Source organism: Eretmochelys imbricata, chromosome 1, assembly GCF_965152235.1.
Source record: "Eretmochelys imbricata isolate rEreImb1 chromosome 1, rEreImb1.hap1, whole genome shotgun sequence".
NCBI classification, from domain to species: Eukaryota; Metazoa; Chordata; order Testudines; family Cheloniidae; genus Eretmochelys; species Eretmochelys imbricata.
The window spans coordinates 264,531,793-264,544,338 of NC_135572.1; the positions used below are offsets into that span (position 1 = coordinate 264,531,793).

Genomic DNA, 12,546 nt, shown 5'->3' on the forward strand with positions numbered 1-12,546 from the left:
CTAGTCTTGCATAGTTAAGGTGTTATGTCCTCCTCCGGCCACTGCTGGAGAAAGGCTCCCAGCCCAGAAGTCTCTTGGGGTACCGTAATGCCAATTCGTACTTGATAGGAAGGTGGGCTAAGAAGAGTCACCTGGTGCCTACGTGCTCCTGAGGTGATACTGACAGGATAGACCGACGATTTGATTCCATAGGGCTGCTTCCTTTGGCAGCTCCACAGGCTTCCTCCACTGCGTTCAGGAAAGGTGGAACAGCAACACAAGCACACGGATTGCAGCGCATGGATCATCTTTATTGGTAACATCAGTGGAGCACCAGTAAACCATCACTGACTGTAGTGGGGACACAGCTGAGGCACATGCTAAGGCACTTTTATATAAAAAAGGTTTTAAATCCGGTGTGACCGCGATGGGGATGTGGTGCCTGAATTTGGAGCGCTTTCAGGCATACAGTATCGGAGCTTCATATTTTTAATTATTTTTCTTTGCTCATAAGTAAGTCTAAATGCAGCATATACAATATGGTTAAGAATACAGGTAAATCCAGCAACCAGTGTACGATGTAGAAAAGTAAAGACCATCTCTATATAACCAAGGTCCCAATAGAAAGGCAGTGATAAAGACCTTTATTTTTTTCTTAATTACTTATTACAAGAGACACAAAGGCCCTTTACGTATATCTGTGCAGATTAAAGGGTTTTTAATATACTCTTAGTCAATGGTGCAGAATAACTAACCCCATCCCCTGGTTACAGAGCAGATACACAAGAGGCTTGGACATGTCAATAAAAAGAGGGATTCTCCTCCCCTCCCACCGACACCCATTAAATTCCACTAGATTCTGTCTATTACCATTCAATATATTTGGTCCTCAAGAGATTCTCAGACAAGCACACAGAGATTCTTCTGCTTTCTCTGTCCCTGTCACCAGCTACTGGTCCACGCTACCTTAGCTAAAAAGCCAATCAGACAGAAGCAGAGACACTACCAGGACATCATTGCACTTCCGAGATCTGGCCAGACAGTAAGAACAAGAAAGAAAAAGTCTTTGGCAAGTCCCGCAGGTGGGTGATCCTGAAAGATGCTTCCCTCCTTCACCCCTGCCTGTGAACTGTGGGCTCTAGAAAGAAGAAAGGGTGAATTGCCATGGCCAAAGCACCCCGTTATTCCTGAAACTGCTTCCAAACCATCTGGGTGGGCAGATTAAAGAGGCAGAAGTCTGAGGTCACTGAACATGATTGCCAAAAAGCAAACAAAGAGGGAGGGGTGGGGGAAAAGAGTAGAGGAAGGGGCTCTCTCTGCATCTATCAAACTAGGATCTGAAGAAAAAGTAGATTTACAGCAAAAAATAAAATAAAATAAAAATCTTTCCCTAACCCCTCTCCTTCCAAGTGTAAAGATTCACCAGCAGCCATGGCATGGACAGTTCTACAGGTGCATGTCGTCATGAAACTCTGCTGGTCAGATTTTAGAGTCCCAACTCTTTGGCATTAAATACAAAGAGAACTTGGAAGCTGGGAAGAGGAGGAAATGAGGAACACAGCTGCCCAATGGCTCCAGATACACAACACACTTGTTGGATGGGCTCTGTGTTCCCCAGGAGGTGGTTTGCAGGAAGACCACTGGAGGAGGGGTGGGTAGGTCACTCCGTCAGGTGTAACCTGGGTCAGATGAGAAGACTTATTCAGTAGCTTTGGCATCACCAGCATCTGCCTTGCTGTCTGCTTCCTCATCGGAGCATTCTCCTGTGCCCTTTCTGGCGATCCGGCGCGGCACGACAAATGGCAGGTCCCCACGCCTAGAGAGGGATGAACAGCACATCAAGGCAACAGAATTCATTTACTGTCTGTCAGACATTATGCTCTGGGGGAGGGAGGGGGGGCAAAGAAGGACCTGCCGCACTGCTTCCTTGGAGAAGATGCACATCTGGTCACTGAAGTCTCTGCTTTTGGCTAAGACAGAAGCTTGCTGGGGTGGGAGCCCATTTCTCAAGCATGATTGATTTCCCTTACCTGAGTTTGCTCTTGAGGGAGCTGACCTCTCTATTCATTGCATCAGCTGTTTCAGTGGCATCCTCTAGCTCACGCTGCAGCTTTCTGCGGGATGCATTGGCTCGCTGGGCCTCTTCCTCTGCTTCCTCAAGCTGGCGCTTCAGCTGCTTCAAGCGCACGTTCGCCTTATCTACCTGCCGAGCAGAAAGGAGAAGTCAGCCTTTCAGAAAGCTCACTCCTAGCCCTTCGTGGGGGCTCTAGCGCTGCAGCAGGGAGTTACACCAGAAGGAAGCCGAGTCCTTAATGGCACCTACTCTTACTCTTTGCTCCCTGAGGTTAGATGCCTGGACTTGGGATTTATTTTAGTTTTAAGCTTTTCCTTCTGCTTCTTCTTGTTCTTCAGCTTGTAGTGCAGGAAGTGTTCCACACACTGCCTCTTTCATACAACAGGGTCAGATGTTTCAGCTTGGGCTCACTCAGTAGGCCAACAGCCGGCACCACCTGCCACCACTCTCCTTCCACCATACAGAGGAGACCACACAGGAATCTGCCTCTGGGATTTGAAGCGGAGGAACAGAATTTGGATTTTTAAGATGCCAGGCTGAGCTGACTCAGTTACAGAACATCGTTCCAACTTATGCTACACAGATGAACTGTAGAAGTTACTGAAGGGGAGAGGCTGTTCTTAAAGCATCACCCTTTCAGCTGTACCGGCCATTAAATGGGACAGAGCTAAGACCATGGGCAGCCATATCCTCAGTGTAACAGCGAGTGGAAAGTCTACAGAGAAAATAACGCCACTATTCTGTAACTGATGAAGCAGATGTGTCTTTAGGTAGGAGAAATCCACCAGCTACAAGCCAAAACTACAGACCGCTACGCTGTGTAATTTGCGCATACCTGATCTTTGTACTGCTCAGTATTACGTCTCTCATCATCCACCTGCAGCAAGACATCCTTCAGCTTCTTCTCAGCACGGCGCACCTGTTTGCCTGCAGCCTGGCGCTCCCTGTGCAGAAACAGAGTCAGCTCAGGTAGCAGATTATCTCTGGTGACCCTCTGGGCACCATCCCCGACAGAAAGTACTCATGTATGTGGGTTAGGAACAAGACTTCACTAGTCATTGCACCTCAGGGGAATGAAAGGAGACAGAGCTCCACTCAGGATGTTGGCAAAGCAAAAGGGACAGAAGTCAGGTTTCCTGGAGATGCCCAGGGGGCACTAGCTAGTCAGTCTGATCTCTTTGCCAGAGTTTGAGGGGGATGCTAAGGGGTCACTGAATTAGAGCTACAGTTCCTGGAATGGCAAAGCTTGGTAGGCTAGGAATTAGGGGTGTTTGCTGCGAGAACAGGGGAGGTCAGTGGAGCTACTCTTTCCTGATAACCAGATGGAGCACTCATTGCAAGAGGCTGGCACACAGCACTCAAGAGTAGGATTTTGCTCTGTGCCAGTACATCAGAGGGGCCAGTGGCCTTTAACATGACAGGAGGTTCTGCTAGAACCTACTTGGTCTCTGAGTCCAGCTGCTCTTCCAGCTGTGCTATCTTTGCCTCCAAGGCAGTGATAGAAGCCTTGTACTTGGACTTCACTGCACTCTCCATCTCCTGCAGCTTGGCCTTAAGCTCCTTGTTCTGACGCTCCATCTGCTGGCGAGCATTTTCGTTCTTCTGGGCATTGCTGCGCTCGGCATTCAAGTCAGTATTTATCTGATCGATCTGGGGAGAGAAGAGACTCAGCATGCCAAGAGGGTTCTGGGCTGGAAGACTGATTTATTTCTACTCGCCAATGGACGCTTGTCAGGAAGGACCTCTAGCGTGAGCAGAAAAGCTTACATTGTACAAGTCAAGCTTGACTAACTCTGCACCATGTAGCACAACGCTCTCCATGGTCACAAAAGGACAAACTCTCCCAGAAGCCTGTTTTGGTTTGCTCAAGTTTTCATCCAAGAAAAGCCCAGGGCTGAACGGATTGAGAGTTAAGTCTGCTAGGTCCCCTTCTCTGGGGCTGGTTTTGCTAGCCAAACTCAGCCATAGGCCATGTGCCACAGCAGTGATGGTCTGCCCTGCAATGTAGCATCCAGCTGCCCCCATAAGAAAGGTCTGCCAGAAATCAAGTGCCAGAGCCACATGCTTAGGACAGACTCACATTTCAGCTACCCAGGAGCACCCTGGAGACATTTTGTTTTCAAGGGAACAGTAACAGAAACTGAAGCCACCTCCAGCCCAGACCTCTGCCTGATATATAGTCAGTGCTGACTGCATGGCATAGTGGGGACTGCCTCTGAAGATCAGACACTCCTTTACATCATCAGTCCACTGAAGTGAAAGATATACCAAAATTCAGCTTTCACTAGCTACTGGGCCAAGAACCAGACAGAATTAATCATAGAATATCAGGGTGGGAAGGGACCTCAGGAGGTCATCTAGTCCAACCCCCTGCTCAAAGCAGGGCCGATCCCCAATTAAATCATCCCAGCCAGGGCTTTGTCAAGCTTGACCTTAAAAACTTCTAAGGAAGGAGATTCCACCACCTCCCTAGGTAACTCATTCCAGTGTTTCCACCACCCTCCTAGTGAAAAAGTTTTTCCTAATATCCAACCTAAACCTCCCCCACTGCGACTTGAGACCATTACTCCTTGTTCTGTCATCTGCTACCACTGAGAACAGTCTAGAGCCACCCTCTTTGGAACGCCCTTTCAGGTAGTTGAAAGCAGCTATCAAATCCCCCCTCATTCTTCTCTTCCGTAGACTAAACACCCCCAGTTTCCTCAGCCTCCCCTCATAACCCATGTGTTCCAGTCTCCTAATCATTTTTGTTGCCCTCCGCTGGACTCTTTCCAGTTTTTCCACATCCTTCTTGTAGTGTGGGACCCAAAACTGGATACAGTACTCCAGATGAGGCCTCACCAATGTCAAATAGAGGGGAACGATCACGTCCCTCGATCTGCTGGCAATGCCCCTACTTATACATCCCAAAATGCCATTGGCCTTCTTGGCAACGAGGGCACACTGTTGACTCATATCCAGCTTCTCTTCCACTGTAACCCATAGGTCCTTTTCTGCAGAACTGCTGCCAAGCCATTCGGTCGCTAGTCTGTAGCGGTGCATGGGATTCTTCCGTCCCAAGTGCAGGACTCTGCACTTGTCCTTGTTGAACCTCATCAGATTTCTTTTGGCCCAATCCTCCAATTTGTCTAGGTCCCTCTGTATCCTATCCCTACCCTCCAGCGTATCTACCTCTCCTCACAGTTTAGTGTCATCTGCAAACTTGCTGAGGGTGCAATCCACACCATCCTCCGGATCATTTATGAAGATATTGAACAAAACCGGCCCCAGGACCGACCCTTGGGGCACTCCACTTGATACTGGCTGCCAACTAGACATGGAGCCATTGATCACTACCCTGCTTTCTATCCATCTTATAGTCCATTCATCCAGCCCATACTTCTTTAACTTGCTGGCAAGAATACTGTGGGAGACTGTCAAAAGCTTTGCTAAAGTCAAGGAACAACATGTCCACCGCTTTCCCTTCATCCACAGAGCCAGTTATCTCGTCATAGAAGGCAATTAGATTAGTCAGGCATAACTTGCCCTTGGTGAATCCATGCTGACTGTTCCTTATCACTTTCCTCTCCTCTAAGTGCTTCAGAATTCTAGGATTTGGCTTCTGTACCCCCACTTCCTCCCCCCGCTTCTTTGCCCCCTCGACATGTACTGGAAGCTGACCAGGGAAGTGTGGCTGCCCTCTTCCCACAGTAGCTGTGTAATGGCCAGCTCAACTGCTCCTTTTTTAGGTTCTGAGCATGCCCTAGCATCCACTCCCTTGTCATCTCCCTTCCTCCTATGACTGGTCATGTTCTCCCTTCTCACCGGTGTGCCTCTCTCCCCGCTCCCATTTAGGAATGAACCTGCAGATCTGCCTCTAGCGAAACTACTAATCTCACTCACTTTTGCAATCAGGCAGGTTATTTTAACCCTCTAGGTAAGGTGGACAATATATATCATTTGTATTGCAGTAGCAACCAGGAGTCCTAGTCATGGACCAGGGCCCCATTGTGCTAGACATTGTACAAACAGAACAATAGTCCCTGCCCCAAAAATCTTACAATCAAATATATGCCAAGAATATTCAGATTAAGGTCTTGATTTAAAGACACTACAATGGACTGATGCACTTGGTAAGGTTAATCATTTTGGAGCATGCAGTGAAAAGTGATTTTCTATAGAGTGGGACTGTTCCAATATATTACAGAGATGGATAAGAAGCAAAATATTTAATGTTGATAGGGAACTATCAGTCACCCCTTATTACAAAGGGTGACCGGACAGGACTCTTAAGAGTTTGGGGGACACTCCCAGCTACTTTCCTTCTCTTACAAAGAGGTTTTAACATCCCAGGGTCAGTATGAGCCATCAGTGAGCACTGAATGACTATCCCATTTTATCTTCAGCAGTGCACAGACACTGCTGTGTAAAGCACTTTGGGAATCTGTACTGTTTGGAAGACGGGAGGAAGTTCATCCAGAACTCAGTTTGGGAGTTTCCAGAGCCAGCTGGTGGGAAGACTAAGCAGGTACCTGAAGGTTTGCTTTCTTGAGCCGGTCATTGACCATCTCTGTGTTGCTCTGCTCCTCCTCTAACTCCTCCTCCAGCTGAGCTATCCGGGCCTCTAGACGTCGCTTTTCCTCCAAGGCCAGGGCTCTAATGAGGACAATAAGAATTAAGTCTCTGGGCGGTGGTGATGCAGTGCACTCCCTAGAGAAAGCTTACCAGTTATAGCCTTTCAAAATAGTAAGCATCTAACAGATTATTACAATACAGGCTAGAGTATATGCTTATGTAGGGCACCTCCCCAAATCAGCTTCTCCTCCCCAGCAAAGGGAGCTATTACTCACCCTTTGCCACTGCTGTTGGCTATCTCATCAGCCAACTCATCCCTCTCTTGCTGGGCCTGGCGCTTGGCACGTTCAGCAGCTGCAAGTTCCTGGAATGAAAATGAGACGGTCAGTGATGCAATGTGAAATTAGCAATTAATGCAGCTCAGAGGACAAACAGCTACTAGTAGTGAGCAAATTCCAAGAAGTAAGAGGACTAGTGTTCTGTACTTCCACATGGACTTCCTGTGTTTGAGTCACTCTTATTCAACTAACAAGAAAGGGCCGAGCATGTGGAGGAAACTGAGCCTAGTACTGTGGAGGGTTACTGCTGTGCTCAGAGATGGCTTGTGGAGCTGCACAGTGGCCTACTCCTTGGCTAAAGTAAGTGAATAGGCCCTCCTGCCTGAATGCAGGCTCCATTACCTCCTGCATTTGCATCATCTCAGCCTCCATGTTCTTCATCTTTTTCTCATTCTCTTTGGCTTGGACCAAAATCTCTTCTCTGGAGGTGCGTGCATCATCCAGCTCCCGCATATAATCCTTCATTTGGGCCTGCAGAGATAACAAAACGGTGACTTCAGAGAACATCCTTCATTCCTCCCATTACATTACACAAGCAGTGGTAAAAAGTAAGGAAAATTTGCTCTGGTTTTGCAACACCAATAGGGGAATAAATTAATGGACTGACACAGATCGGGGTTAGAGAGACATCTGAATTGCTGCTGAACCTTTCCAACTGAACTGTTGCATACATCAAGCTTCTAATGCTGTGCCACACCGCTTGGGTGATGAAAATGCATGAATCTGACAGGGAAAACCAAGTCTCCACCCCATGCCCCCCACATAGGCAGCAGGCACAGGACTGAAATCCCCCACCTGCAGTTTGCGGAGCTGTTTGATGGCTTCATCACGATTCTTGTTGGCAGAGTCTATCTGGACTTCCAGATCCTTCAGGTCCATCTCCAACTTCTTTCTGGCAGCCACAGCCATGGAGCGCTGCTTCCTCTCATCTTCCAGCTCCACCTCCATCTCTCGTACCTGGTGGGACAAACAAGGCATCAATGGAAACCAAACAAGCCAGCATGAACCTTTCATCTCCCACAAAAAGATAACCAGAGGTCATTCTCTCTCCTGGTGGGGACGGAAGGAAACAAGGGAGAGAGAGTTAAGACAGTGTTCCCTCAGCAAGAAAGCACTATTCTGGTTTCTTGGATTGACAGACAGTGCAAGTGCTGTGACAATGGTACATGAGGGGCACACACCAGGGAGTGATTTGGAGCTCTAGCAATGCCTCCCAATGATAACAGGAATTCCTGGAATGGCACTGGCTAGATCTGGAAAGGCACTGTCCAGCTGTCCTAGGGCAGATGGAGAAGCAGTTCCCTTTGAGCAGACAACTTCCAGGATTTGTGGAGTGATGCTGACCTGTCTGATCAGTTGTTTCCTCTTCTCCTCATTCTGCTCATCCCGGCCCTGGAGGTCACGCTCAAACTGTGCCTTCATGGCTTGCTGGTTCACTTCCAGCCGCAGCTTGGCATCCTCTGTGGCCTGCAACTCATCCTCTAACTCTTCCAGCTGGGTCTTCATCTCCTCCACCTGCTGCTCCAGAGCTCGCTTAGATTTCTCCAGCTCATGAACCTGTAGCATGAACACATACATCAGATCACCCAAATAACACAGCCACCAACTTCACCCACCCCAAAAGCAGAGAGGCATCCAGATGCATCAATAGGGCAGCAGCTCACTGAGGAAACGATGCAAAGACCCTGCTGCCCTTCCTGCCACATCACCCTCAGTTTCCTTGTACTAGCACCATGATGCCCCCTTATTAAGGCTAAAGAAAGTTGCTCGCATACTTGAGAGCCTTTAATCTGAACCTTGACCTCAGCTCAGGGGGAGGGATAGCTCAGTGGTTTGAGCATTGGCCTGCTAAACCCAGGGTTGTGAGTTCAATCCTTGAGGGGGCCATTTAGGGATCTGGGGCAAAAATTGGGGATTGGTCCTGCTTTGAGCAGGGGGTTGGACTAGATGATCTCCTGAGGTCCCTTCCAACCCTGATATTTTATGATTCTATTGCATGTTCCTGTTCCCTCTGATCAGGCATCCTGGGAAAATTTAAAGGAGAAGCATGTGTTAGGCCAGTCCTGATCTCACTGCAGCATGAAACACCCTCGTGTCATGTTGCCGGAGATGTGGAAGTGCTTCAAACTCCCTTTCAAGCCTCCCCCTGCGTTAGCACGAATCTTTAGCATCTTCAGATCTGGGTCAATCTCCCATTCTCTGGCTAGCTCCCTATATTTCAAATGCCAGGCTCACCTGGCACCCTCTCGTCTCTCCACAATGGGTAGTGGGCTTCTCTTAGCCAATGCCCAGCTTGCGCCTTTAATCTCTCCTTCCTGCCTTTCACTCACACTCAATAAAAACAAAACAATCTATTCCTACTCCTAAACCCACGACATGTGTTCAGTTTTCCCAGTTGCATTCCTTTACAGAAGCTCCTATATTGCAAGTTTCTCAACGAATCTGCTTAACAGGCTGGCATGCAGGTGTCACACTGACAGGGAGATGTTTTAACTGTATATTTACACTCTTGCCAACATCATCCTTGGAACTCATCAGGTCCTCCATCTCTGTGCGGAACTGCTTATTGAGCCGCTCCAGCTCTGCCTTCTGCTCCATGGCTTCTTCCAGGGCTCTGGCCATGGACAGGGATTTGGTCTCCTTCTCGCGGGCTTCTGCCTCAGCTCGGTCCCTCTCCTCTGCATACTTGGCGGAGATGTTCTTCTCCTCTGCCAACAGCTGAAGGAAGAGAGAATGACTGCTATGAGGTTTCCTGAGCTAGGCTTATCTCTAAGTGCCATTCCAGACAGTGTCTCAGATTTGGGCGGAAAGGGCAATGCAGAGAACACGGGTCTTGAGAGCCAAGCATTTGGCTCCCAAGTTGACTGGCAGGGCTGGGACTAGAACCCTACTGACTATAGACTTCTATAGTAGTCACAGTCACTACTTATATGCAAGTCCAAAAAGAGACAGCTGCCATTGCCCATGACCTGGGTCTGCTCCCAAACACTTATACAAGTTAGATGAGGCTCAAAATTTCAGTCCCCCTGGACAAGAGGTGACACTAGAATTCACATGCAAGGAACATGAATTTTCACCAGTGCCAGCTTCCTCCTCCCCACCCCCATTATGGTTCAGAAAGGAATATGCATTCCCTAAACAGATGTCTACATTGTGGCAGGCAGTATTGGGAAGGAAGATCCTCCCATTGTATATCCCATGATTGACACTACCTGATCAAACTTCTTCTGCTTCTTCTCCAGGTTGGAGACTATCTGCCGCTGGTGATCAAGGTCCACAATGAGGTCATCCAATTCTTGCTGCAGCCGAGTCTTTGTTTTTTCCAACTTGTCATAAGCAGCTGCCTTCTCCTCATAACGCTGGCTCATGGCCTCCAAGTCCTTCTGCAGCTTCTTCTTGGCTTCCTCCACTGCCTCCAGGCAGCCCAGGCCATCATCCATTTTTTTCTTCGTGTCTGCTACCTGGGGGAGGGGGAAGAGAACAGAGATTAAGCCAAACCACAGAGACCTCTAGTGTGGGTGGGGGGAGGTAAGAAATTGTTCCCTTAGAATTGAAGTGATCGTGTTAGTCAGACTTACGAGGTGTGTGGGATGAAGAGTCCCCCTTCTCCTCAAATAGCTAAAGAGATGTTTCTAGGGACGATTCTCTCTGATTCATTACTAAATGTTTCAGTTGCCTGACCCCTGCAAGGTCACTGCTTCCTTAGGATAGTTTCCTTTGCTAACAAATCCAGATTGCACCAGCATTCTCCATCTGAACTAGATTTCCTAGGAATCAGCTTTGTGCTCGTTATTCCCCTCCCGCCCCCCAGTACGAAGGTTTGTTCTAGGACAGGGGTCAGCAATCTATGGCACGCATGCCAAACATGGCACACAAGCAAATTTTTAGTGGCACACTGCTGTCTGCCGGACCCAGGCAGACAGCAGCGTGCCACTAAAAATCCTGCCCGGCCTGCTTTTTTCCCCGCCCACTGCTCTCTCCTTGCAGGGCAGGCAAGCTTCTCCCTCCCCCCCGGCCTCTTCCCCCAGCATGCAGGGTTCCTGCCCCTCCTTCTCTCCCTCCCTGCCACGGAGGAGGAGAGGGAAAAGTGGAACCGCAGGGACCTTGGGGAAGGGGGTGGAATCAGGGCATATCCCCTCCAGCCCCCTGCCGTGAGCCGCTCAGGGCAGGGGGATGGGAACACCCCCACGACCCCTCCTCACACACCCCCAGCCCCCTGCCCTGACTCCTGCACCCCCCACATCCCCACCCCCACCCTGAGCACCAAACAGGAGCTCCTGCACACACACCCACCCCCATTTCCACCTGCACCCCTCGCACCATATGTGAGCTGCCCAGGTAAGCACTCCACAGCCAAACCTCCTGCCCCCTCCCTCATTCTAGCTCCTGGCCAGACCCTGTACCCCAACCTGCTCCTTCACCCCCAGCCCTGTTTCAGCACACTACCAGCCTCATCTCAGTGCAGAGAGGAACAGAATGGCTAGAACCAGGGAAATAGGTAAGTACCTACTCTATGTGGACAGGGCCAGGACTCCAGACCGGCAGCAGGCTGAGCCGCTCAGCCCACTGCCAGTCTGGGGTCCCAGCCACTGGCCCCGCTCAGCCCACTGCCAGTCTGGGGTCCTGGCCGCAGGCCCCGCTCAGCCCGGTGCCGGCTTAGGTGAACGGAACCCCAGGCCAGCAACGGGCTGAGCAGGCCAGCGGCGTAAGATCAGCATTTTAAATTTAATTTGAAATGAAGCTTCTTAAACATTTTGAAAACCTTGTTTACATATGACAATAGTTTAGTTATATAATATATAGACTTATAGAGCGAGACCTTCTAAAAAACATTAAAATGTATTACTGGCATGCGAAACCTTAAATTAAAGTGAATAAATGAAGACTCTGCACACCACTTCTGAAAGGTTGCCGACCCCTGTTCTAGGAGATGCAGGTTCTGTACCTGCAGCTGAAGGGCAGAGATCTGTTTCTCCAGGTTCCTCTTTGCCTCCTCTTCTTCCTCCAGCTGCTCTTTGAAGCTGTTCTTCTCATCCTCCACCTTCTTCAGTTTGGTGCTGAGGCTCAGCTTCTGGCGAGTCTCCTCCTGCAGAAGCTCCTACACAGCAAAGACATTGAAATGTAGAGCCTTTCGTTTAAGGAAGCCAAGGAACTTTACAAGCCCCAACCACCCAACACAGATGTCAACTCAGGAGATTCAGCTGAAGAATCCTACTTTCAAAGAGAAAACAATAGGGTTTAAATAACTGCTTAATGTCATTCAGCAAGTCAGTGTACAGCCAGGGAGAACACCCACAACTCCTATTTCCAGTCCTACTCTAAAACATCGAAGGGCACTCTTTTACTATGTACAGCTGAGATGCACAAGTGCTAGCATCTGCCTCCCAGCTCAGCCACCCCATAATCCTTTCCCCAGGGTTCTCTGCAAACAGCACACAAAGCTTTTCAACGCCTTCAACAGTTCATGCTGGGCAGTTAGCTGTATTCTGCCATCCCCGTTTCATGATGGACTTTAATACTGAAAATCAGAACAGGTTAACTATGTTAATTCACTCTTAAGCAGCTGGTGCCTTTCACACGCCTGCTCAGAGAAGTGATTGT

The 12,546-nt window shown here is 49.0% G+C and overlaps 1 protein-coding gene across 1 annotated transcript in view; it reads right to left on the reverse strand.

Annotated features, from left to right (window-relative positions):
- Positions 1-269: 269 nt before the first annotated feature.
- MYH9 (myosin heavy chain 9) overlaps positions 270-12,546 on the reverse strand; it is a 97,838-nt gene continuing 85,561 nt past the window's right edge. The window contains exons 30-41 of the mRNA XM_077829301.1: positions 11,891-12,043; positions 10,158-10,406; positions 9,451-9,663; positions 8,290-8,502; positions 7,741-7,902; positions 7,288-7,416; positions 6,883-6,971; positions 6,565-6,688; positions 3,495-3,703; positions 2,889-2,997; positions 2,010-2,182; positions 270-1,795 (exon numbers count right to left, since the gene is read on the reverse strand). Coding sequence (XP_077685427.1) covers positions 1,678-1,795; positions 2,010-2,182; positions 2,889-2,997; positions 3,495-3,703; positions 6,565-6,688; positions 6,883-6,971; positions 7,288-7,416; positions 7,741-7,902; positions 8,290-8,502; positions 9,451-9,663; positions 10,158-10,406; positions 11,891-12,043 — 1,941 coding nt within the window. The 3' untranslated portion in view covers positions 270-1,677. The remainder of the gene's footprint in view (positions 1,796-2,009; positions 2,183-2,888; positions 2,998-3,494; positions 3,704-6,564; positions 6,689-6,882; positions 6,972-7,287; positions 7,417-7,740; positions 7,903-8,289; positions 8,503-9,450; positions 9,664-10,157; positions 10,407-11,890; positions 12,044-12,546) is intronic.